The sequence below is a fragment of the Urocampus carinirostris genome, chromosome 5 (assembly GCF_059441175.1).
Source record: "Urocampus carinirostris isolate Australia breed hairy pipefish chromosome 5, RoL_Ucar_1.0, whole genome shotgun sequence".
Lineage (NCBI taxonomy): Eukaryota > Metazoa > Chordata > Actinopteri > Syngnathiformes > Syngnathidae > Urocampus > Urocampus carinirostris.
In genome coordinates, this window is record NC_142353.1 from 30,408,632 (window position 1) to 30,433,045 (window position 24,414).

At 39.3% G+C, this 24,414-nt stretch overlaps 1 protein-coding gene across 3 annotated transcripts in view; it reads right to left on the reverse strand.

Annotated features, from left to right (window-relative positions):
* Window positions 1-24,414, reverse strand: part of trpm3 (transient receptor potential cation channel, subfamily M, member 3) — a 231,293-nt gene that overhangs the window by 77,963 nt on the left and 128,916 nt on the right. For all 3 annotated transcript variants that reach the window (XM_088336427.1, XM_088336426.1, XM_088336428.1), the window contains exon 9: window positions 274-346. In XM_088336427.1, the coding sequence (XP_088192553.1) occupies window positions 274-346 (73 nt within the window). The remainder of the gene's footprint in view (window positions 1-273; window positions 347-24,414) is intronic.

Consider the following 24,414-nt stretch of genomic DNA (forward strand, 5'->3'; position numbering starts at 1 on the left):
CCGAGTGGATGGATACCCGATTCCCTGTCAAGATGGGCGAGCCTGCGGGGCAATAGTGGGGAGTTACTCAACTGTCTTGGAATATGATTTATAAAAAGCACTAAGCTATCCTCGTCCCCGTTTAAAAGACTCGATAAAGGCAACGTTTTTTTGCAGTCATCTGTCTCCTTCACCCCGAGAAGCGGTATGGCCAATAACAAGTTCCCTGGAGGAAAACATGAAAGCCACTTCACTTGGATTTCTACTTGAGCACACACACAAACAAGCACCTACCTTTTAGTAGTGCCGTGAGGATGGCCAGGTCAATGTCCTGATGACCGTCGGACCCCATGCGAAAGACTGTTATCTGCGAGGGAAACAGTAGGAAAAAATGTCAGAAGAATCTGATGTATTTTCCCCATCACAATTTTATTTTACACTGGAAAAAAATATTGTCTTCCAGCGGCACATTCATAATTATTCTAAGTATTATTCTTGCATGTATTTTTCCATCTATATAATATTCATTTATTTATGTATTGCTTCTCTTTTTGTCAGGACCAGAACGGAAACAGGACCCACTTGCGTTATGTTTCTCACAAGTTTTATAAGAGGAAAGAGAACGGGAGAGAAGACATATTCAGGGACAAAAAGGGGTTGTAAGCCGAGACGGGAGAGAAGACGTGGTCAGGATCAAAACGGGTCGAAGCCGAGGACAGACGGGAGCAAAAAACGGGACAGGTGGGAGTCAGGGTTGAAAAAGGCTTGCCTAGTGTTCACTGAGGTTCGCAGATGGACTGACAACAGGGGATTGACAGGACTGGGTCTAAATAGGGACAGGGAGCCAATAAGAAACCGCGGCAGGTGAGTCACATCAGTAATCATGACACTTTTATTATTATTTTTAATTATTCTATACATTTAACTTTGTATTCTATTACAAAAAATACTTACAAATACATAAATATTTCAACTATATATCTAAAAGAATAAATTTATAATGAGCAAAAGTATCTAGGCAAGGCAAGTTTATTTGTATAGCACAATTCATACACAAGGCAATTCAAAGTGCTTTACAAAAATTTCAGAATATAAGACATTGAAAATGTAGAATGTGTTTTTTGAAATGCATTAAAACCACAGATAAAACATAATAAAATCAATGAATTCAAATAAGGTAAAAGTGAAGAGTGCAGATAGGACCCTTTCAGTTGTATGCACAGTTGAACAGAGCTGTTTTCAGCCTGGACTTAAACATTGTGGGGGTTTTGTAGAGGTTTATTGTTCTATATTCTTTATCAATTATCCAGAGTAGACGCCTGTCTGACGTCATCAGGAAGACTATTCCAGAGTTTAGCTGCATGGAACTGAAACGCAGCTTCACCCTGTTTAGTCCTGGCTCTGAGCACCAGCAGAAAGCCTGTCCCTGAGGTTCTCAGGGTCCGAGATGGTTTATATGGGACCAACATGTCACAGATGTACTTTGGTGCTAGACCATGAAGAGACTTATACACCAGCAGAGCTGTTTTAAAGTCTATTCTCCGAGCGACAGGAAGCCAGTGCAGAGACTTGAGCACAGGACTAATATGGTCGTACTTCCTGGTTCTAGTCAGGACCCGAGCAGCAACGTTCTGGATGTTCTGCAGCTGTTTTACAGTTCGTTTAGAAAGTCCAGTCAGAAGGCTGTTACAGTAGTCTAACCTGCTAGAGATAAATGCATGGATATGTTTCTCTAAGTCTGGTTTAGACAGTAAACCTTTGATTCTGGCAATGTTTTTGAGATGGTAAAAGGCCGATGATGTTATGCATTTAATGTGGCTGTTAAAGTTCTGAGTCCATTATTACCCCGAGATTTCTAACCTGATTTTTAGCTTTTAAATTAAGTGATTCCAGATGACTGATGACTGATATCTAAAAATTATGTTATTGAAATAAAAAAAAATAATAATAATCAGAACATTTTCTTTTTTTTTTCCCGAAACATTTCATCTTATTAAGTATCATTTTACTGTATTGTTTTTTTTTTTTCAAATAATAAAAAAAAAACAAGAGGAATTATATCTGTGATATTATCTAGGCAAATTTTAAGAATAGGCCACCTTTAATTTAAAAAAAAAAATATATAAATGATTTTTTTTATTTGTATATATATTTTTTTATATCCCCATCAGATGGGCTGGATGAAGTGGCTGGGGACAGGGAGGTCTAGGCGACCCAACTCCAGATAAGCGGAAGAAAATTAATTGATAGATGGACACAAATTAATTCAATATAGTAAAATAAAATACATATATTTAACCAACAGTCATATGAGTTCATGTGTCTGTTTTAAGTTTTATTTTAACTCCATTTTTTAGTAAAATAAGAAAATTCATTAATTAATTTACCTTAAAAAAGAGTAAGATGAGGATAAAAAATAAAAAGAAGAAGAATATGCAGGATAATCTTTCTAATCGTACAAAAACATTCATAGAATGCAAAACATATTTAAAACCATATGGCCTATATTTTCTTCCTTTCTCTATTTTGAAATTGGTTGTCTTGATACTTTTGCCAATTATCATTGACATTTTTACATTTTAACAAACATTTACAAAAAATGTAAAACATATTTAATAATGTCTGAGCAAATTTATCTGCATGCAGAATAAGAACAAAAAACAACTCGAAAGACGACTTCACTTCTTTCCTTCCATTTTATCAATCTGTTTTTACCTGTGGGATTGATTTTGCTCTTTTTAACTTAAAGCTTGTTTTAATGTCCTCCATGCAATATTGGACGTTGGCTTGACCATGCAGGAACAGATCGGAGTTCATAATAGGGCTGCAACTAACGATCGTTTTAATAATTGATCAATCGGTCATGAGTGGTTCACGAACGGCGAGTCGATGCGTGTGTTGATGGCCTAAGGGGTTACATTTGAAGCCTCGCAAATCGGGTGTACCTGGTGACTGATTCAGGAAACGATTCGCTAGTTTTGTGTGTAGTTCGAGACAAAAGCGTGAAAGAAAGGCTATGGATTTCCCTTCGCTAGGAAGCACACTGTGCCAGCATTTTGAAGCCTCAATCCATCAACACAGAACCACAAAGGTCACCGTTGAAGTGCAAAAGTATCTCGGATCGCCAAACATCCTAAGAGTCTAAAATCCCCTTCAGTACTGGGTATCACGGAAATATCCGCATCCTATTGTACAAACTTGCTCTCTCATTTCTATGCGCTCCTGCTTCATCAGTACCATGTGAGAATTTTCAAAATCAGGTAACTGTCACGAAGCGGAGCGGGAAACAGGAAAAGAGGACCCATTCGCGTAGACGTACTCACAATTTATTGGGGAAAGAGGAGGAGGGCGCACAATCGATCCGGGAATCGATGGTCGCAGGAGTGGATTAGAAACCCACTCAAAAGAAAAAACAGGATCAAACGCTGGCAAATTTACAGACTAGGCATTTCTCAGAGTCAAACAGATTATGTATATTATATATACCACAGCCATATCCCCTAGTGGGAGGTGGCTAGTCATTTCTGACTCTTTTTTGGGAGATTGATTTAGAGGAGGGGATTCCCAGCCCCCTCCCTCAACCCAACTGAGGTGTTGGGAGTCATTAGGTGACCAAACCCCCCAATTCCAACCCCTAATGCTGAACGCCAAGCAGGGAGGCAACAGATACCAATTTTTAAGTCTCAGATATGACTCGGCCGAGGCTTGAACCACAACCTCCCAGTCTCGGGGTGGGCGCCATACCCCCAGGCCACCGAGCTTGTAGAGTAAAACAGAACGTGCAGAAATCTCACAGACGCTCTAACAAACACTCAGGCAGAGTACAGTTAGAAGGAACGCATTTAAGTACTCCAAAAAGGAATTAGTCAATGCGCCTCAGCCTCAACCGCACCAGAATCCAGCGACACCCGGATGAGACCGACTGGGCGCCATGGCAACCGCGCCCGACGTGAAAGTAACATTTTCGAAAAAAGCAAACTGCTTGAGTCCAAAAACTACAAATAATAAGCAGAAACACAAACATGGACAAAGCAACAGAACAAATAAGGTAAAAACTCCTCAATATATATATTTTTTGTATTCAGAGTACGATTTACACAACATTTTATTGCATGCACCAAGAAAATTAACTGTCCACATGATAGCGTAGTAGAGGATATGAATCATTTCAAGCCCCTATATGTGTGCAAAGCTGTCACAGTTGCCCATGGCACCCAATTGGCCCCCCCGTTTGGCACCAGCTGCGGCTCGTTGACTGATTGGCTTCCCTTCTATTTAAGCTCAGTACTCTTACTCACCCTTTGTCAGTCCGTCAACAAACCTCTGAACCCGCAAGACGTAGGTTTTGACTCTCTCCGGTCCCTGCTTGTGTTTCCTGTCCGGTATCATTCCCGTCTATTTTGTCCTGTTAAATATCGGTCTCCAGTGTCTGGTATCGTTTCCGTCTATCTCGTCCTGCTTGTTATCGGACTCCAGTCTCCAGTGCCTGATATTAATCCTGTCTGTCCCGTCCTGTCCGGTATCGACCCCATCTGTCCGATAACTGCTCGTGCAAATGGTATCGTCGGCCTCTGGCATCCTGTCATTCCACGCCAGACTGCTGCCTTACGTCTTCAGCCCAATAATCGCCGAACCACCGGCGTTTGGGTTAACATGCACGACTGCCCCATTTCCCGTAAAATAAAACTTGTGTGAGAAACGTCATGCATCTGGGTCCTCCTCCTGGTAGGGCTTCACTGCTTTATGGGGCTTCAATTTGCCATAACTAATTCTATGGGTTTCAACGCAAATTATTCGATTTTTTCAGTACCATCATAATAATAATACATTTGGTGTAAATCATGTATTTCACAGATCCACAAAATATTTCTGCAATTTCCATATGTCTATTTTCATCTTGTGTGTGCATTTATCAAGACCTATAATTTTTAGATCTTGAGTAATACTGAACAAAACATGTCTAAATATTTTCTTCGTATTGCCCTGTTTAGGTGCATCATACGTCGCATGACAAGTCTATACAAACTAATGCCAGCTGCAGTTAATCACAAGGGGAGAAGAAATGCAATATCAAGGCAGAGCCACGAGAGAGCAGTGTCATCCTCATTTTAAGTAGACTTGTTGAAAAAGATGGCAAGATTTCCTAGCATTTACAAGCACTTCACCCAAAATCCAAGAACTTTTCAATCGTTGAAAACACAACATTACAATTCAAGATTTTAAGCACCTGTACGAACTCCAAGGAATGCATGTGGTCATGCGCTGAGGGCACCTTGAAATAGGCGGGAACTGGGGAGAGCGTGTTTTGAATGCCTGAATACACCCCCCTCCTCCTTAATCCGGCAATCCGAGCATTCACCTCCTCCCACATCCTCACCCTTCCCATCACCCACCCTCTAAATGGCTCCATTTCATAGAGTGCTGAGAATCTGGAAGCTTCCAGTGGTTCTTCTTCTGTGTCTGTTCATGCAACCTTGCCAATGATGGTTTTATTCAGACATGACTCAGTAGACCCCCGGGATACGGAGACCCCACCTTACGACGTTTTAAATTCACTGTGTACAATATGATGTATTTCGGCCGCTCCATACAACAACAACGACACATTATTTCGCGCGTACAAAAATGTACCGTAATTTCCGGACTATAAAGTGCACCTAAAAACCCAAAATTGGCTACAAATTTGAAAGTGTGTTTTATAACCTGTTGTGCAAAAAATACAGTGGATAATATAGGAAATGCATATAGTGTAGTATTGTGTACTCCATGCCCTTGCAAACTGTCGTATTTTCCCTTACAAAATACAAAAAAATCCTTTTTTTTTCAAACATGTTTATTTATGTAGTTTAACATTTTATATTGTACATGTGTTTCCTTATATCATATATATTGTTAATGAACATTTTGTTGTGAGACACTGAGTTGCTCGACACGAATGAGGTTTATTATAAAAAAAGTTTAAAAATAAAGTCGCTTGGACGTTCACTGTAGAGGGAAAAAATACATGCAAATATAATTAAGTAGACTAATACATTTTCTTATTCAAATTATGAATTCATTTTCTGCATTAAACTATTGTTGGTAATATACTGATTAAAAGGGATTACAACAAACCTGTCTTTTTTCATTTTCTCCTTTTATACTTCCTTTTTTTCTTAACTTCTTTATACAACATAATAATTCGTAATATAATGCATCAAAGCAAGTGAGCCGTTTGAGAGCCGGCTCTTTAATGAGTTGAGCCGAAAAAGCCGATTCTCTAAAAAAAGACGGACTTTCACTACCCAACTCGAACTCGAGATCGGCGTGCAGACGAAAACTCGAACCGCGAGACAAAAACAACAATGGCGGATCTGCCTGACGAAAGGTTTGGAGTGCGGTAAATCTTTTGTGTTAAAAAGGTTGCGTCCCGGGGACGCACGTTGATTTGACACGATGCGTCCCCACAAAAATAATGCGTCTAGGACGCACGGACGCGGGCAAACGAGAACACTGTGAGTGCAATGATTGATCAATCGAAAAACATTGCTAACTAAGAATAGCAAAACATTGTATGCAACGGGATTTGAACCTGGGTCACAATGGTGAGAGTGCAAAAACTGTAAAACTACACCATCAGTAATTGCAATATCATATGTAAGAGAATGGAGAAAACATCCGGAAAGGTATCCAAAAACGCAAGGTCCATCGTAAATTGCACCAAAGAGTTGTTTCCCTCATTACTCCATCTATCTCTATCAAAACATATTTATTTTCTCCATTCCCTAACATTAGTTTCTGGTACTGTGAGTACAACTAGTGTAATAATGAGATACATTTGAATGTATTTTACTATGATATATTTTTCAGTAGTGCTTTTTCAGTCGTTGGGTATCGGCACTCAACCCGCCGCAACCCCAGTTCGATTCCCGTTGCATCCAATGACTTTGATTGTGGTCATTTAGCGGCTGATTGATAATTTTGCTAATATATAGCATAAGTGTATTCAATAGAATACGGTAGTTCTCACTTTATTTTTAATTCCATGCACCTTAAAGTCCTGTGTCCTTTAAATGTGAAAAATATTAGACAAAACACCATTTTTGTAGGGTGCGTCTTATAATCCAGTGCGCCTTATAGTTCGGAAAATATGGGATACAATTTAAAAGCTGTCTGCTATTGATTGGATGACTTCATATAAATAGCTGATCTGCAATTGGTTTGTGTAACCACATCATGATAATTCTGAAATACTATCGGCTGAAATACTTCCCAGGATGTCTATCTCTGTCTTCATTCGGTTCAGAATCTTATTATTAAATATGTATTCATTATGGGTCTCAAGACTTGCAATAATGTTAAAGGGAGAAGCAAAAATGTGATAACCGTGGAAATAAGGCTTGCGGGTATCAAGTAATACAAAGGAGCACACGTATTGCTACCCTCATTTAGCAATATGGCCGAAACCAATTGAGGATCAGGACATTAAGAATAAGGAGGTGATTAAAGCAATAACGGCTTTTAAGGGTATAACAATCATCACAAGTCAACGTTTTTTTATCACAATCCATCACTCAGGTTTGGTTTTCTCTTTCTCTCTTTCCCTTATTCCCAATCACACGTCTCCCTCTTCATTATTTAAACACTCTGTTTCCTTGGCTCTGTGCTAGTACGTTGGCTTTATGTGATGTCCTAATGGTCTTGTCTCAGCATTTTGTCATTCCAGTGCATCGAACCCTTGCCTGCCCTTCCAGATCACGAGTACTGCCTAACAAACTCTTGGGACTGTTGCCCTCAGTATTTGAACTCAATGAAACACTGACCCTATGCCTGCATCATTTGCTATGATTAATGCCTGGCTACCTGACTTCCTGTGTAATGGACCCCGTCCAAATAAACAACCTCTGCGCTCTGTTTCCCCACCACCTTGGATCAGTTTAATTTTGTACTCTGTCTTCCCCCGCTCTTTGGCATCCACTAGCTACTCCACTATACCAGCTCACGTCACACTAAATGTAAATATAATTCAATTTTTTTCTCTTGCTTGAGCATTTATAATATTGTATTGTAATATACAAACATATTGTCCAGAAGTAGTACTTAATATATAGTATTTTGTCATTTTAATGTTTTTGTTTGGGGTACTGGGGCATTAATTACCCATTCTCAAAGGTTTTTATCGCCTCTCTATAAGACAATTTCATTTGGCGATCTCTACCTCAGAACAGATCAATGTCGTATCCTGGGGGTCTACTGTAAACCCCCCCATTATCTTGGCCCATTAATCATCGTGCGCACCATACGCTGACAGCATGGGGACTCGTCCCGAAGAGAAATGAGGAATGAAGTGTAATACCTTAAAACCTGTGTCACGTGAACCCTAATATGGGAAGCAGCTCGATATGTTGCAAACACACACGTGCACAAACTGCTGTGTGATGAAAAGGGATTTCTCCAGGTGGAATGAGAGCGCAAAGGAATATAAAGCAATCGATTTGAGGTCTTGCACCAGTATGTAATTGCATGAATGCGGAGACCCTGCAGTGCAGAGTCCAAAATATTTATTTTTCCCTTTATCATCATTGCGCTCGATTACGGCGCCGCGCTTGGGTGGATTCCAACTCGATCGAGGAAGAACGTTCGTACATTGTTTGGACCTCAAAAAAGATGAAAATTGAAAAATATGCTTTAAAAGTTTTCCTCGGGGGTATGATGAGGACATCATGAGGGTTTTTTTTGTGTTTTCGATTACGTTTACATGATAGGCGAAATCCATAAAGTAGAAACCTTCATTTAATGATACATGTTTGCACAATTTAACACAATTACACACTCAAACCATAGAACAAACCAAACAAGCACTGTATAATTGGTTTGTATTTATTTATCACAAATAACTATTGTACTGTAAAATAATCATTTCAAATTTTAACGGGAACTAAACACGGTAGATACCTTAAAGCTCAGGAGTCCCAAACCAGTGGTCTGTGGGTCAGATGAGGCCCCTAGGATGATAGTTTTAGGCCCCTGCCTTAATTTGATAATTAAAGGGACAGTGTGGATTAGGTTTCCGGTATATATTTCTGTATAGTGTCGTCTCAACCCAAAACGAGTGCTAAAAGCACAACAGAAAAAGGCAAAATACGGAGACTCAGGGTGACCAAAATGAAAGAAGAGAAACAAGAAATTAAAATAATGAAAAAAAAATGAAAAATAGAGAAAAATGAAAAAAAATGTAACAGAACAAAAAGTAAAACTCAAGATAAAAAGGAAAATAAAAAAGGAGAAATAACATAACAATAAAAATTAAAAAGAAAAAAAAGAGAAAATTTGCTTTTTTTCGTTTTCTGTCCTTTTTCTCTTAAATTACTTTATTGTTTCTCTTTTCTCTTTTTTTCTTTTTCTTGTTTTGCTTTATTTTCTTCTACTTCTCTGTTCATTACCGTTTTCCTTTTTTTCTTCTTTATTTATTTAAACATTTTCCCTTCTTTTTGTCTTTCTTAGAGAAAAGTTGAGTAAACAAATGAAGAAAATGGGTGCTTTTTGTTCACTTTCAGTCATCTTCCTTGGACTCATTTTTTTGGAATGTTGGAGATCTATGCTATAGACGTCAAACAGATATAAATTTGACGCAAGGGAGATGGCTTTTCTTATGAAGTAAAAGTTATTAGGTGGAGAAGAGCGACGAGGCGTTGATTGTACCTCTACTATCTGCCCTTGGGTTAACCTATCCAATGCATACCAGCCCAGCTCATTAAAGCTCAATTAGAAATTTTCATATAGATGACGTTCAACAGATTTCAGGACAAGTAATGGATGAAGGTGTCATTTTAAAAGAACCCTAATTGAAGATATTCATCTCAGACATGTCCACCTTTACCTATCTTTCTTTCAGCCACTTTCACACCCAAATAATTGAATCCTCCCACAACCACCCAGCTCATTCCCATTTCCCTCCACCCCGTTCATCCCAGTTCCTCCCCCCTTTCTCCAATTACGTTCTCAAGGTCATCGCCGAGCATTTTTCTTATAATGGAGAAGAAAACTTGTTAGAAAATGCAAACTTGCTAATGTAATTTCGAGGAACGAACGACTTGGGCCCCTCCCCCCATCCTTGAGCGGCAGCATCTGCTACAAGTAATGACTTAGGCTAACCTTTCTCAGAGCAGTTCATCTGTTTGTATATTTGCCACTTATCCTTGGTGTGGAATAATTATCTCCTAAATTCCTTTAATTCAGGAGAATGAAAACACATGCATTCCGCCGAAATTAATTCAGGAGACATTTTTATATTTAAACACAAAAGAAACTGCCATGATTACTTGATGTGAATCACCTGTGCCCGCGCATTTGGCGCCAACCACCGCGGCTTCTGATTGGCTCCCTGTCACTATTTGAACCCAGTCCTGTCAGTCGTCTGGTGTCAGTCCGTCTGTGAACCTCAGTATATACCAGGCAAGCCTTTTTCGACCCTGACTCCCACCTGTCCCGTTTTTGCTCCCGTCTGTCTCCGGCTACGACCTGTTTTGATCCTGACTACGTCTGCTCTCCCCTTCCGGCGTACGACCTCTTTTTGTCCCTGACTACGTCTACTCTCCCGTTCTGGCTTACGACTCGTTTACGACCACGCCTTGCTCTCCCAGTCCCGGCTACCGACCAGTTTTTCCGTCCCTGACACGGCCATCGCTCGCTACGTAAGATCCACTTCCGTGGTCGGATCACAATCCGAGTACGAGAGCGCCTTGCTTCCCGCGTCCAGCGAACACTGGATCGTGGGCGCAACCCGTTCCTCTTTCCTTCAACAAAACTTGTGGCAAACGCTACGCAATTGGGTCCTGTTTCCATTTCTGGTCCTGACAGAAACGACCCAATTTGATATTTACAGAAAGAGAAAACGACTACTCTAAAGTTGAGAAACGACGTAAATAATCAGCATGAAAATCTCTCACTCTCATCTCTCATCTCATTAGTTGTACCGCTTATCCTTATTAGGGTCGCGGGGGGGCTGGAGCCCATCCCAGCCATCTCCGGGCAGTGGGCAGGGGACACCCTGAACTGGTTGCCAGCCAATCGCAGAATCTCTCACTTTTAGGAGAAATTCAACGTTTCGATGTCAAAAACGGTGACCTATGTGAATTGTATAGATCTGAGGAGAATTTTTTTGAGGCGGGCAGGGGGGTATTGTGATATTTCCCAGAGTGAAACGGGTGTTTGCATTCAAATCATAGTAGTTCGCTTTGGCTGGAATACCGTATTTATTAGCGCGCATTAGATTTGATCTCGTTACCACACTTATTCTATTCAAGGTACCAGAGACGAATGTTAAACAACGGAAAAAACAGAAAGTCATCCTGGAAGAGTCAAAATAAATGCAAAAAGCACAAAGAGGGTGAACAACTCTTTGTTGTATCTGAAGATGGATCATACCATGAAGAACATGACATCAAATTATTATAAATGTTTTGTTGTTATTGTGTTCATAATTGTTGAAAAGTGATTTGACTCAAGGCCATAATGTAGTCAACAATGTTTGTCACTTTTAATGCTTAGTTAAGCTGACAAAAATGTAAAAAAAAATGTATAATAATTTTTAATACAAAAATTGGGGATAAGCATTTTACACATATAAATAAGGTATTTCGTCCACACCCTGCTGATATTTTTAAGCCCTGACCCATTTTTATGCCTGAAAATTTGGCGAAGCCAGTCACCATATTGATTAACATGTAAACTAGTCGAAAAGGTTTTCAGTGTTTTAAGTCAAGTTTTGGTAGTTTTTGTGGAGGATGACTGGGCGTTTTCTTGCAGGTGGGTGCAGCGATGGTACATTAAATGGCGAGCAGCCAAAATGGGGTGAACTGGCAAACATGAAAGTTAACAGGGGCTAAACCAGCCAGGAGACGGCAGACTTGCCAGCTGCTAAAAATAGCTAACTGGCACAGTTTGGCCGACCGAGAGTATGAAGTAGGCAGCCAGGATAACAAGGAGCCAACAACAGAAAACGATTACGGCAACAAACACGAAACCAGCTGGGAGAAAAAAATATGATCAGAGCAGGCAAACCAGCGAGTGGACTGCTAATGGGGCTAAACTAGACCCAACAAAATGGAATCCTTTGGGAGCCTGGATGGTAATGGAGAGCTATCTGGATAATATTATATTGATTGCTAGACATGTGGAGAAAATCACAAAAGGAAAAGTCACAATCACATACCTAAAAGGAAGCAAAGGCAAAAAGGAAGCCACACTATACAAGACAGCAGCTTAACTTAGCGCACGCAGCATGACATGATCAAAGCACACTTCTTGGACAAGTCAGAAGTCTGCCTCACTAAAACATAACAGTTAAAAACATATTGGGATTTTTAGTTTTTAAGAAGTATCGTTTTGAGCAGGGTTAGGAGACTTTCATACACCTTTTTCATGGCCAAATTGAAGCATTTATTAGGGACTTTCAAAGCTGACTTTCCAATTTACCCATTAGCATTAATATAAAATAAAATAAATCCAGTGTGAATCTTGCTGTTTGCAGAGCCACAACTACATTTGCTATTTACGAATACATTTGTAGTAAATCACGAATATATTTGTTTTTGAGACAAATCTCCCCCCATATAGGTTTTTGGTAAAATTACTTTAGTATGTAGCTGACATTTTCAGTTGCAGTAAGTTCTTCCTATTACAACTTTCCACTGGGAAACACTGCCATCGTTTTTTTATGACCCATTATAAATCCAATGATAATAATCCCTTACACGACCACACATTTCATAGTTCCCTGTTTAGGTGTAGCATGCACGTGACCTGTTGGGCGCTTCATAGGACAACGCCGTACATACTAATGCTAGATGCCGTTAATCATACTAAAAGAAAGAATGCAATGGCAAACTCAAGCCACCAGAGAACAATGTCTGCGTCATTTCTAAACAGACTTGTTGAGAAACATGGCAGCATTTACAAGCACTCCACCCAAAACTCAAGTACTTTTCAATCCTTGAAAATACAACATTAAAGTATTTTCAATGACTTCAAACACCTGTACGAAACACTGAAGGTAATGGAAATGTGCTTAACAATGACAACAAAACCTTGTTTTCGCTCTACTTGCTTTGAGTAGACCATTAGTAATAAAGTTGACATGCAGCAAAGGGTACAGAAACAGAGATGAGAGTAAATAGGAAGAAAAAAAGTCTGCATAAGGGAAAGGAAGCAAAAGGAAGGAGAGGCGGATGCGAAGGGAGTGCGGCAGTGCAATTGTTCTCCGAGTGGAGAATTCCCTGATTTGCATACTTGCCGCATGCTTCGGGATCAGGAAGAAAAAAAAAAAGTGTCATCCTGCAGCGAGTCAAGTCGATTAGAAAATAATATGCATCATTTCACAATAAAGGCTGTGCCGTGCTAGATGTGATTTGTTCAAATATACATTTCAAATCCTAGATGTCCCTTATGCTTAAAGCATACTTTTATAGGAAGTCGCTAAAACCATGCTGGGTGGGAATTGGAAATAAGAGACTTTTACTATACAGTAGACCCTGCCTTATGACGTTATCACTTCACGGTGTGGAATCTAAAGTTTTTTCGGCCCCTTTTTATTGTATTTTTCCCACTAGGACATAAAAGTATGTTCTCACTCACACAAAAACGTAAAAAAAAATCAAACTTGGAAGTGGTTGTGTGCATGTAAGTCCCTAAAATGCCTTTTTACTATTGTAAAATGCTGGTGTACTTACCTGCCTGAAGGACTACAGACTGTTAGCAATAATTATAAATTGCTTTGAGAAAGTAGTTCTACCCCACATCCAGAGCAGCATGCCTATAGGACCAATTGGCGTAGGTTCGATTCCCGGCTCCTCCATGTTATATGTCGAAGTGTCCTTGGTTAGTTAGTGTGTAAAAGGGAATAGCGTGAAGCGCTTTGGGAGGTCTTCATTGATTTACATTGAACAGATCCACCTCAGATGCCATCACAGCTGTTCTTCATAATTCCCTGTTCCACCTGGAAAACAAAGACTCCTACACCAGGATGCTTTTTGTAGATTACAGCACCCGCCTTCAACACGGTCATCCCCCATAAACCCACCCACAAACTATCCACAATCGGTTTGCACCCCACCCTCTGCGACTGGCTCCTGGACTTTGTAACTGGCAGACCCCAGTCTGTCAGAATTGGAAATGGGACATCAGCCAGCATCACCACCAACATAGGAACCCCACAAGAATGTGTCCTAAGCGCAACCCTCTACACCCTCTCCAAGTACAACTGCGTCGCCTCCGACAAGGACAACATTATCCTGAAGTTTGCCGACGACACTGCAGTGATAGGTCGCATCATTGCGGGGGACGAAGCAGCCTACAGGAGGGAAGTGGCGAGTCTGGTGACATGATGTGAGGACAACAACCTCACCCTCAATAGAGACAAGACAAAGGAGATGATAGTGGACATGAGGAAGAGGGGGAGACCTCATCAGCCACTATTTTTCCAGGAGCTTGAAATAGAGCGGGTGACCAGCTTTAAGTACCTGGGCGTGCACATCACTGAGGACCTCACATGGGCCCTCAACACCATACAGCTGGTCAGGAAAGCTCAACAGCGACTGTACTTCGTGAGGAGGCTGAGGAAGTTTGGAATGTCAAGCAAGATCCTCAGCAACTTCTGAAGCTGCATTGTGGAGATCATAGCCATGGACCGCAAACGCCTGCAGAGAGCGGTTAAGAACCCTCAGAGGATCACCACGACTCTACTATCCACTCCGCAGAACATATACCACCACAGAGTCCACAAGAGGGCTGGCTACATCATTGAGGACCCCACCCACCCACAACACGGACTGTTTACACTCCTACCCTCAGGACGGAGATACAGGAGTGTGAAATGCAGGACAATAAGCCCTTTTACCCCTCTTTTACCCCTCTGCTATCAGACCCTCAAACGGCTGCTGATTGAGCAATGCACCAGAGACACGTATGTTTATGTGTCTGTTCATCCAAGAAAAAGTAAAAGGTTAGATAGGACCACCATTTTTCACAGGCAGTCAGGTAGATTACCATAGATGTGAAAAATAACCCCCCAAAAAGACGACTCACCACTTTAAGTTTTGTTGACTTAAGCATTTTTCCCCCAGAAAATCATTCAGCTCTCCCCGGCCAGAGCGACATTGAAGGTAGGTCACTCCAGAAGTGCCCAAAAACTGATTTAGCACTTTTGGCTTTGCTGACTCAGTAGTTACCCTCTTCTAGACCAATTTTGCAAAACTTCTTTCAGAGAGTTAGAAGGGTTGAATTATAAATAAATAAAAATGCCCCCAAAAAATAAACTCAGCATTTTCTTTCCCAGAAAGACATTCCACTCTTCCAGGCCAGAAATACATTGAAAATCAACACCATATTTTACACTCAGTCAGGTAGGTTAGCCCAGATGTGAGAACTGCCCAAATAAGCTGACTGGTTTTGGTTTAGCTGACTCAGCAGCTTTCCATGATGGACATTCAACTCTCTCAGGCCAGTTTCACGTCTCAACGCGCTTTTACTGTATGGATGCAATACGGGTCTCAATGTTTTTAGTGATGTTAAAGAGGGAAGCAAATATGTGCTAACCTGGGAAACAGAGCTTGTGGTTATCAAGAAATACAAAGAGGCACATGTAATACTTTTCTAGCTAAGTAGCAAATGGAATCTTCCTTTCCATCTACATTTATTTATAATGGTATTTAACTTTATACATTCAAGAGTAAGACTCACGATATACTAGCTGGTTATTCTAATTATTTTCCCCAAGCTATTCAGCAATCCCCACCTAAGAACGGATTAATGTTGTATCATGTTTTTCTTTGATTTCCCTTTGTTCCTGTTTGAAACTTGAAACAATTATCAAGAAATAAAAATGAGGCATACAACTCGCTAAGTTTCATTGCCTTCCCAATCAACGACTTCTTATCCTCTCCCCCCTTTGCATCCACCCGCTTACTTGAGTATACTACCTTCTACCACCACGCTTACTCGAGTATATCACCAAAGGTAAAAACATTTTCCTTTCCATGTATATTGAATTATAATCTTATTGAATCTTATATACTTCTATTACTCGCAAGTAATACTTGCTATACACTACCGTAGTTTGTTTTTTAATTTTTGTATCTGGTGTATATGTCACGGTTGCCATGGTGCCCAGATTGGTCCCTGCCGTGTAAGCGCCAGGTTCTGTCACAGTTGCCATTGCGCCCAATTGGCCCCGCCCACGGACACCAGCTGGAACTGGTTGACTACTTAAACGCTGTCTTGTGAGTCGCCTGGTGTCGGAGCGTTTGCAAAACTCCTGCTAAACTCTGTTGTGATACGTCAAGCCCTGAGAATCTCCGTTTTTTCCTGTGTTTTTCGCTCTTGTTTTGCCAAGCCTGGTGAATCTTTGTTTTTTGTTTTTGTTTTTTTTTGCTCCTGTTTTGTTCTCGCTCCGATCTGTTTGATTTTGACTACCGTATTTTCCGCACTATAAGGCGCACCGGGTTATAGGGCGCACCCCCAAAAAAAAGTTTTGGGTCCTATATTTTCCATACATAAGGCGCACTTGATTATAAGGTGCTACAATAGGAACGTCGACAAAACAGTCAGATAGTTCTGTTAAACTGATTACCCCTTTAACATTCCGAAAGCTTGCAAAGAAGCAAATACGTTCCGTAGACACGTGCGGATGCGGTGTCCGTACGATGTCACCAAACAAATATTTCTTAGTTTCCATTTTATTTTTTGCTGGCAACTGTGTGGACAGCAAAGTAAGAATTTTATTGTGCAGGGAAACGGGGTTCTTTACAGTGCATATGACAATAAACACTTTGAATTGAATTGAGTTTAAAAATAGACTCATCACAGAAACATCAAGATCGTTCTAAAACAAGATACCGGGAAAATATAAATCCGCATAGCTCACCTAAGTTCTCTTGTAGCCTTCACGTTCATTAATGATACATAACCATGGTCTTCTTAATACCGTGAGTGTAGTAAATCCAGGAGAGTAAAATATTTACAAATACAGAATAGTAAAACATGTTTTCTCTATGCCGTAGCGCAACCCAACTTGTGATTCGCATTCATCTTTTTCGGCCAATTGCAGGCTTTGTTTTGCCCCTTTAGCCTATGCGAGGCTGTAAATGATAAAAAGGATCCGCCCTCTTTACCTCCGAATAACTATAGCCAATAGTGACTGATTCAAATGATGATTGACAAATTGGTTAGGAAATGAAACGCCGGTATATAAATCTCAGCATACACCGCGGACGGGGGGAAATCTAGTTGGCGGCTGCTTGCTTTAGTTGCAAGACTTTGTGACTTAATATTGATCCATATATAAGGCGCACTGTATTATAAGGCGCATGGTCAGCTTTTGAAACAAAAACAAAGGCTTTTAAGTGCGATGTCAAACACGGTGACCTATGTGAATTGTATAGATCGCTAGTGTGGAAAATACGGTACTTTCTTATACATCTACTTCCGCGACCAACGATCCCCGGATCGAGTGTGCGCTCATTTCTCTAATCCCTAATAAACTGTGAGTAACGTTACGCGATTGGGTTCTGCTTCCTGTTTCCTATTCTGGTACGTGACAGTATCAGGGCTCGGAAGGCATTGGCTATGAATGACCGTGTTTTCTTTCCTCAGCTATATGGCGATTTCACTTTGCCAACCCCACCTCAGAGAAATAAATGCCGTATCTCAGGGGTTTACTCTACATGTTTTATATGAGGAAAATAATTTAGAATTCATACAGAGAATAAGCCTTGACTCCTCATACTGTAGATTTTATATAGATAAACTTCCAAATTAGTGCAACTCTTGTTTTGCCCTTAAAGCTAATTCTTCTCGCTGTTATTCTTTTTTAAAGTGGCACAAATTTCTTTCAGGTTCTCAGTGAGCATTTTGCTCTCGTACTAACTTTTAAACACTCGAATGAAACACAGTTGTTCTTTGTGAATAGTTCGTTTGAATTGAACACACAAAGGACTATTTCACACTCAATAATTCATGCGGGGTGGAGAAATATCTGGGCAATCACTGAGCATCCCTACTGGCTAAGAATTACATTCGATGGGTGGGAGGTGAGGCTGGGGAGGTTTATGCATAATGAACAAGAAATTTGGTTGTAAGTTCTCTTTCTTTCACTTTCTTTCTATCTCCATCTTTTCTATCTCGCTCTTATTGTGTTTGTCTCTTTTTCCCCTTTTTCCATTTCTCTTCTTCATTCTCGCTCTTTCTCTCCCTCTCTCTCTCTTTCTCTCTCTCTTGCTCTATCTTCCTCCCTTGTTCTCTCATTCTCTATCTCTTTTTCTCTGTCTTGCTCTTTTTATTAATTTATCTCTTCCTCCATGTCCTTGTTTCTCCATCTCTCGCTCTCATTTCTCCGTCTTTGTCTCTTTCTCCTACACGAAGAAACATGATTTTTTTTCCCTCTCTTACTCTTTTGATCTCTTTCATAGTCTCTTTCTTGATCTCTTTCTCTGTTTCTTTCTCTCTGTTGTTCTCTCTCATTCTCTCTGTTTCTCTCGTTCTCTTTTTTTCTTTCTCTGTTTCTATCTTTCTTTCTCTCTATCTCACTTTCTTTCCATAACTATATTTTTTCTCTAGCTCTTTCAAGTCTTTTTTTCTTTTCCCTTTGTCTTTTTTCCCTTTTTCATTTCTCTTTCTCATTCTTGCTCTTTTTTGAGATGTATTTAATTATAAGAGATTAGTCTATAAATATGATGTGTTAAGACAATATGGCTGGAATTATTGTTATGTACCAGATCTCAATTTTGTTGTTTCTTTTTTTAAAATATCGGCTTACCATACCTTTAAGAAATTGACGTTAAGGTGGATTTGTTTTTTTGTTTTTTGCCCACTTGTGACAGGTAATATGCTCGATTATCTTTGCCTGTGATTTTAAGTGTTAGTGGCTTTCGATGATTCTGCCTAGCCTGTTAATTGTGAATTACAGTAAGTTAGCGACTAAGCAATTAGGCTTTAGATTGGCCAGTCTATATGTTAAAAAATCAGTTTTAAGACATGTTTACTTTGCTTAGCAATGTGCTTAAAGGTACAGTGTACATTATTTGACCCTGAGAATTTGCTGCATTTCATGACCTAAGAACATTTAAAAAAAGACACGTTTATATGAGTATGGATGTATTTTCTCTAATCATTTAGTTTAATTGAATGGAATTGTCCTTGCTGTCATTGATATCCCTAAAGTGAAACATTGTATGCAACACATTTTGATGTGACACTCAATTGATGTACACGTAAACAAGCTGCTTTTATTGTGATTAGCCAACGATTTAAATCAGTAATCTTCCGAATATCGCATGCATTGAAAACTGTTATGTGCTCTACCATAAACGTTATTACACTGAAATGAATTATCAAATTATCAACACATAAAACAGGAGACACGTTTTGGGTGATGACAAGTGACACGAGAAGAACCTCTTGAAGCCCATCTTCTAAAAGTAAGTCAAACATAACTTTATTTATCTTTATAAAGCATATTATTTTATTGATGTTTATTTTGTTTGTACAAAACAATACAGGTTACTTATACAAGCGTTAAACATACTTATACAAACCTTAAACATACAAAGTATAACACTGAAGCGACCTACGAACAAATTCAACTTACAAACAATCGTTTGTAAGTAGGGGAGCGTCTGTAATGGATTTTTTTTAGCCGGTGCAATTTACAATCTGGAGGGATTTATACTCTATAATATATATTTATTTAATGTGCATACCGAACATGCAGCTCCCTTTATTAATGTATCCATTCCGTTCTGTTTTTATTTATTATACAGCGACAAACATTTTTTATCAAAATCTACGTGACATCACTCGCTTTCTTTGGTTTATAAATATTTTATAATATTAGTCCAAGCAGATCCATCCTGAAAACAACTTTATTAATGTATTGAATCTGCATACCTAACCTGCAGCTAACTTTATTCATTTATTCATTTCTATTCTAATTTATTATGAGCATACTGTACCAGACCAACATTTTTTTTTTCTCAAAATCCACCTGAAATCACTTGTTCTCTTTGTATTAACTCAGGGGTTGGGAACTTTTTGACCTTAAGAGCACTAATGAAAAATATTTATTTATTTATTTTAGACAGCCGTAGCACTTACTTTAAGAAACATTTTCAGCAAAACCGCCAAACTTGCTCTCCTGACAAAAGCTAATTTTTCAGAGCATTCTATTTCCCTGTGTGACGTTAGATGTTTTGAATAAATGTATAAAATAATACCAATATTGCAAGAGCCTTTGTCCCCTGTCAACAAATATATCACTTGTCTCCGTCCCATAATGACTTACAATCGTCGAGGCTCATTTTGACTTTCATTTGTTTGTAAATAATGGTTTAAATACAAGGTGCAGACAGATTTCTTTAAAAGAATGTCCCCAAAAACTGCAAACCAAACGTTAATGAATGTATTTCCCTTCAGCTCATGTGAGAGAGAGTGGAACTGAGCTATGTGTGCATAGATACGGCAACCCCTACTGCTCACCGTATAAAATCGTCACACTCTTACCACTCAACTCATCAAATCGCTCTGTGTGTTTGTCTGACATTTTTTGCGTGTTTACTATTATCCTTTGGGTTTTTATCTCAACAATGATCATACATTTTTGAAATGAGCTTTCATATAAATTATTTCTTAGCAACGTACAGCAGAACAGGGTATGTTGGTGCAAACCGCGACTGTAAACTATAGTTAAGACTGTGTCCTTTATATAGAGGACTCCACATCATATTTTATCAGTGATATTTCAGCTACATGCGTGCCAAACTCAACATGACCATTAACTTACTGTGACTGTTACAGAGAAAATGTATTATTGTAGCATTTTACCATATCTACTCATGAAAAGAGCCATATATGGCTCGCGAGCCAAAGGTTCCTGAGCCCTGGGTTAACATTTTCAGAAACATTGTACCTAAATGCCAAAATGTAAAAAATATATATATTTTTTGTTTTATTTTAAAAAAAAACAACAACTTATAACAGCTTTGGCATAGGTCATCAGTAAGTATCAAGCCTCTGGGAATGATTTCAATATAAAAAATCAACCTGCAAGAGTGGCTTTGATCAGATTTTTGTCCACACATCAACTTCCTTGTGTTGCTTCCTGTATCCAGCAAATGAGAGTGTGTAGGTGGCCAATATGGCGGGTAGGCACAGATAAGTAGTGTGGTGAGAAAAGGGAAGATAGTAGTACATACAGTTAATGCTTTAAAGCTTTATTCTTTTTTTAAAAAAAAGGAAGATGCAGTCTCTTTGTCAACGTCAAGGCAGAGAGAGATGACGTATCATTCGCATCTGCTATCGCCATGGTAACCAAAATCATATGATCCTTCGAAGTTCATGCATAACTTCAGTGTTATTGCAATAAAATGTTATGTTGCAAGCAAAGTGTCCTTGTGCTTATGAAAAACATTGTTTAGATATTGGAGGTATCACAAATGCAAAAAAAAAGCACTGAAGTGAAAGCTCTGCTTGAAATGCATTTCACATACATCCATTTTTCTTCAGTTTTCATGGAAATTTTTATTTTTACGAAACTTAGCAATGTTGAACTGTTATTTACTAAAGAATGGTAAAGGCTAGAAACATACTTTTTTCTGAAGGTAGATGCTTTCTTTCGATATATCCTATGCCTATACAGCTACAGAATTATTTTTTTTGTAGGCCTTCAAAAATAAGTCAAGATGGTAAAAATTGGCTGGGACCGGCTCATCCCATTAGAAAGAATCGTCTGGCATTAAATGAGTTAATCAGAGTTGACAAACTGACAGATATCTAAAAAAAAAATTTATTTCTACGTATGTCTTATAATATTAGTTACGTCTACTTTTGCATAGAGTCAAAAAAAAGTAGGGGTGGAGAAGTAACAGGCAGCAAAGTGCCAAGAGCCTTCTGGCTCTGAGACAACCGTAATCCATTTAAGCTATTTGACACTCGGCGAGGTACATGAGCAATAATGATTGCGGCATACGTCCTGTGAGACGGGTTTGACTTTTGAAACGAGCCAAACAAAGACGGTTGTGTGGTAGAATACATTATTTGGAAAACATAACTTCAACGTTTTAAACAGTTTAGTGGTACCTCTTCATATAAGCTTATTTCAATCCATGATTGTGCTTGTGTGTTGAGTGAATTTTCCCAATATTAAATAATCTAAAACAAAAGTTCCATACCTGTCCTCCCGAAAGAGTCCAAGTGAACCATAAAAAGCAATAAAACACAAACAATAATATATGGAAAACTGCAGTCATAAGATAAATTAGATAATTTTAACGAAAAATAGTTTATTATGAGCACTTTCCTTTTGAGTTTTGCAACAAAGGTGAGCATGATAAAGGTATAGGTGAGTGGGGGTATTGCAAGGAGGATTAACGGAGATCACATACCTGTCAACATGTACATTTTACTTATATTTTATATACGTTTTTTGATCATTTGCCATTGTGTATGCCTTAAAACCATTTTTTTATACGGGAAAACAAGAATGTAAAAGTCTTGCCCATTTCGGCTTCAATCTGAATTGCCTTGGTCACGGGTAGCAGGTAACAACGTCATTGTAGATTGCTAATATTGTTGCAGTGTTCTACATAGTCTGTATTGTTGTGCGTAAAAAGGTGCCACGTTGCGTTTGTTAAATTTATAAATCCTTTAAAAGGGCAGTTACAGACGCTTCCTTACTTATAACCATTTGAGTTACGAACAACATACGAAAAAGAAATTCGGGATGTTGAAAAATATCCGGACCTTGCTATTAGTAGATTTTGTATTGTGCACCTTTTTCTGAGTACAGGACAGAACTGTACTGCTTCTTTCCGCCGCTACTGGCGTGTGGGGCTGTGAAAGCTCACCCAGCATCCGCCCCGAAGAGGAAATCTACTTCCTCTTCCTAGTTCGAGTGTAAACATACTATACTGTATCTCCAGCGGGCTAAGAACTTTGACATTTGTATTGTTTAATCTCTCGTCCGTCCATTTAATATGGTTGATGTAAAGTGTAAAGAAGAGGTGAGCCGTTTCTCTTGAAATGAATGTGGAATGAGAAAGCTTGATGCGGTTGATAAAAAGCCTAGATCACTTTTTTGGGCCACTGTCTACCACGGAGGGGGAAGTTGCCTATCTCTTGAAGCTCAACTTCCAAAAGTAAGTTAAACTTAACTTTATTCACTTTTATAGAGCATTTTATTTTATTGAATGTTTATTTTCTTGTACAAAACAATACAAGTTACTTATAGAAGCCTTAAACATACTTATATAAATCTTAAACATACAAAATATAGCACTGAACGACTTACAAACAAATTCAACTTACAATCTTGTTCGTAAGTAGGGTAGCGCCTGTACAGTTAACCAGGGTTTTTACACCTTTTTCATGTCCAAATTCAAGCACTTTTTAAGGACATCCAAATACCTTCCAATTTCACCGGTACCATTTAAGGAGGAAATTCTGTGTGAATCATGTATTTCGCGGAGCCACAAATATATCTGTGATTTTCACGCTCAATTTTTAATCTTGAGTATGCATTTATACCAAAATGCGCTTTTTAGATCTGTAGGAATTTTTATATTATTATTTCCGACTGCTGTAGTTTGCATGTCCAAACTGGAATGCTGGATGATGGCTGATGTGAGCGGTTCTGAGCCGTGAGCGCTCTCTAGTGGTCCTATGCAGTGAAAATATTTTTCTTCCCAAAAAACGTGTTTAAAGGGGCCAGTATGGAGAAGTACCGCTGTATTTCGCAAAGAAAACGCCAATTTTTATGCAGTTGTGGGAGAGAAGATTTCCTAGGAAGTTGAAAGCAGTTAAACTCTTTCCATCGGAACAACACCGACGCCTTTATGTGGCCATGTCATTACGACTGAGGTCATTGTTGTGTAAGTTCATAGCGGCATCATCAAATTATCGGAACTCTACAGCTGCTCCTGTTGAATTTGTCACGCTCCATTGTCCTGCTTTGCTGTATTGTACTGAGAATCTCCGTCAGTCGGCTGCTGGAAACCCGCTGAGGCTGCAGTCAATCCGCTTACATGGTGTTCGAGTCGGTGCGATGCTGGGTTTGCAACCTGCTGCTATGCAAATCCAACACGTCTAATCACTTTTAATTTAACTGTGACACATACTGCAAATAGTGCATTGAAGAATAAATTGACATTTTGAAAGCAAAGTACCTTTGTCTTTATGAAAAGTATTGTTTAGATATTGGAGGTACAGTGGAACCTCGGTTTTCGAACGCCTCTCAGTTCGAACAAATCGGTTCTCGACCAAACATTTCGAGAAATTCTTGCTTCGCTTTTCGTTCAAAAAATCGGAGTTCGAACGCCGGTACGCTAGGGGCGATGCTGAGCGGTGTACGGGTGTAGATTGCCCCCACCCCTCGCAAAGAACTGTTGTCACGTGAGCACGCACTTCTTT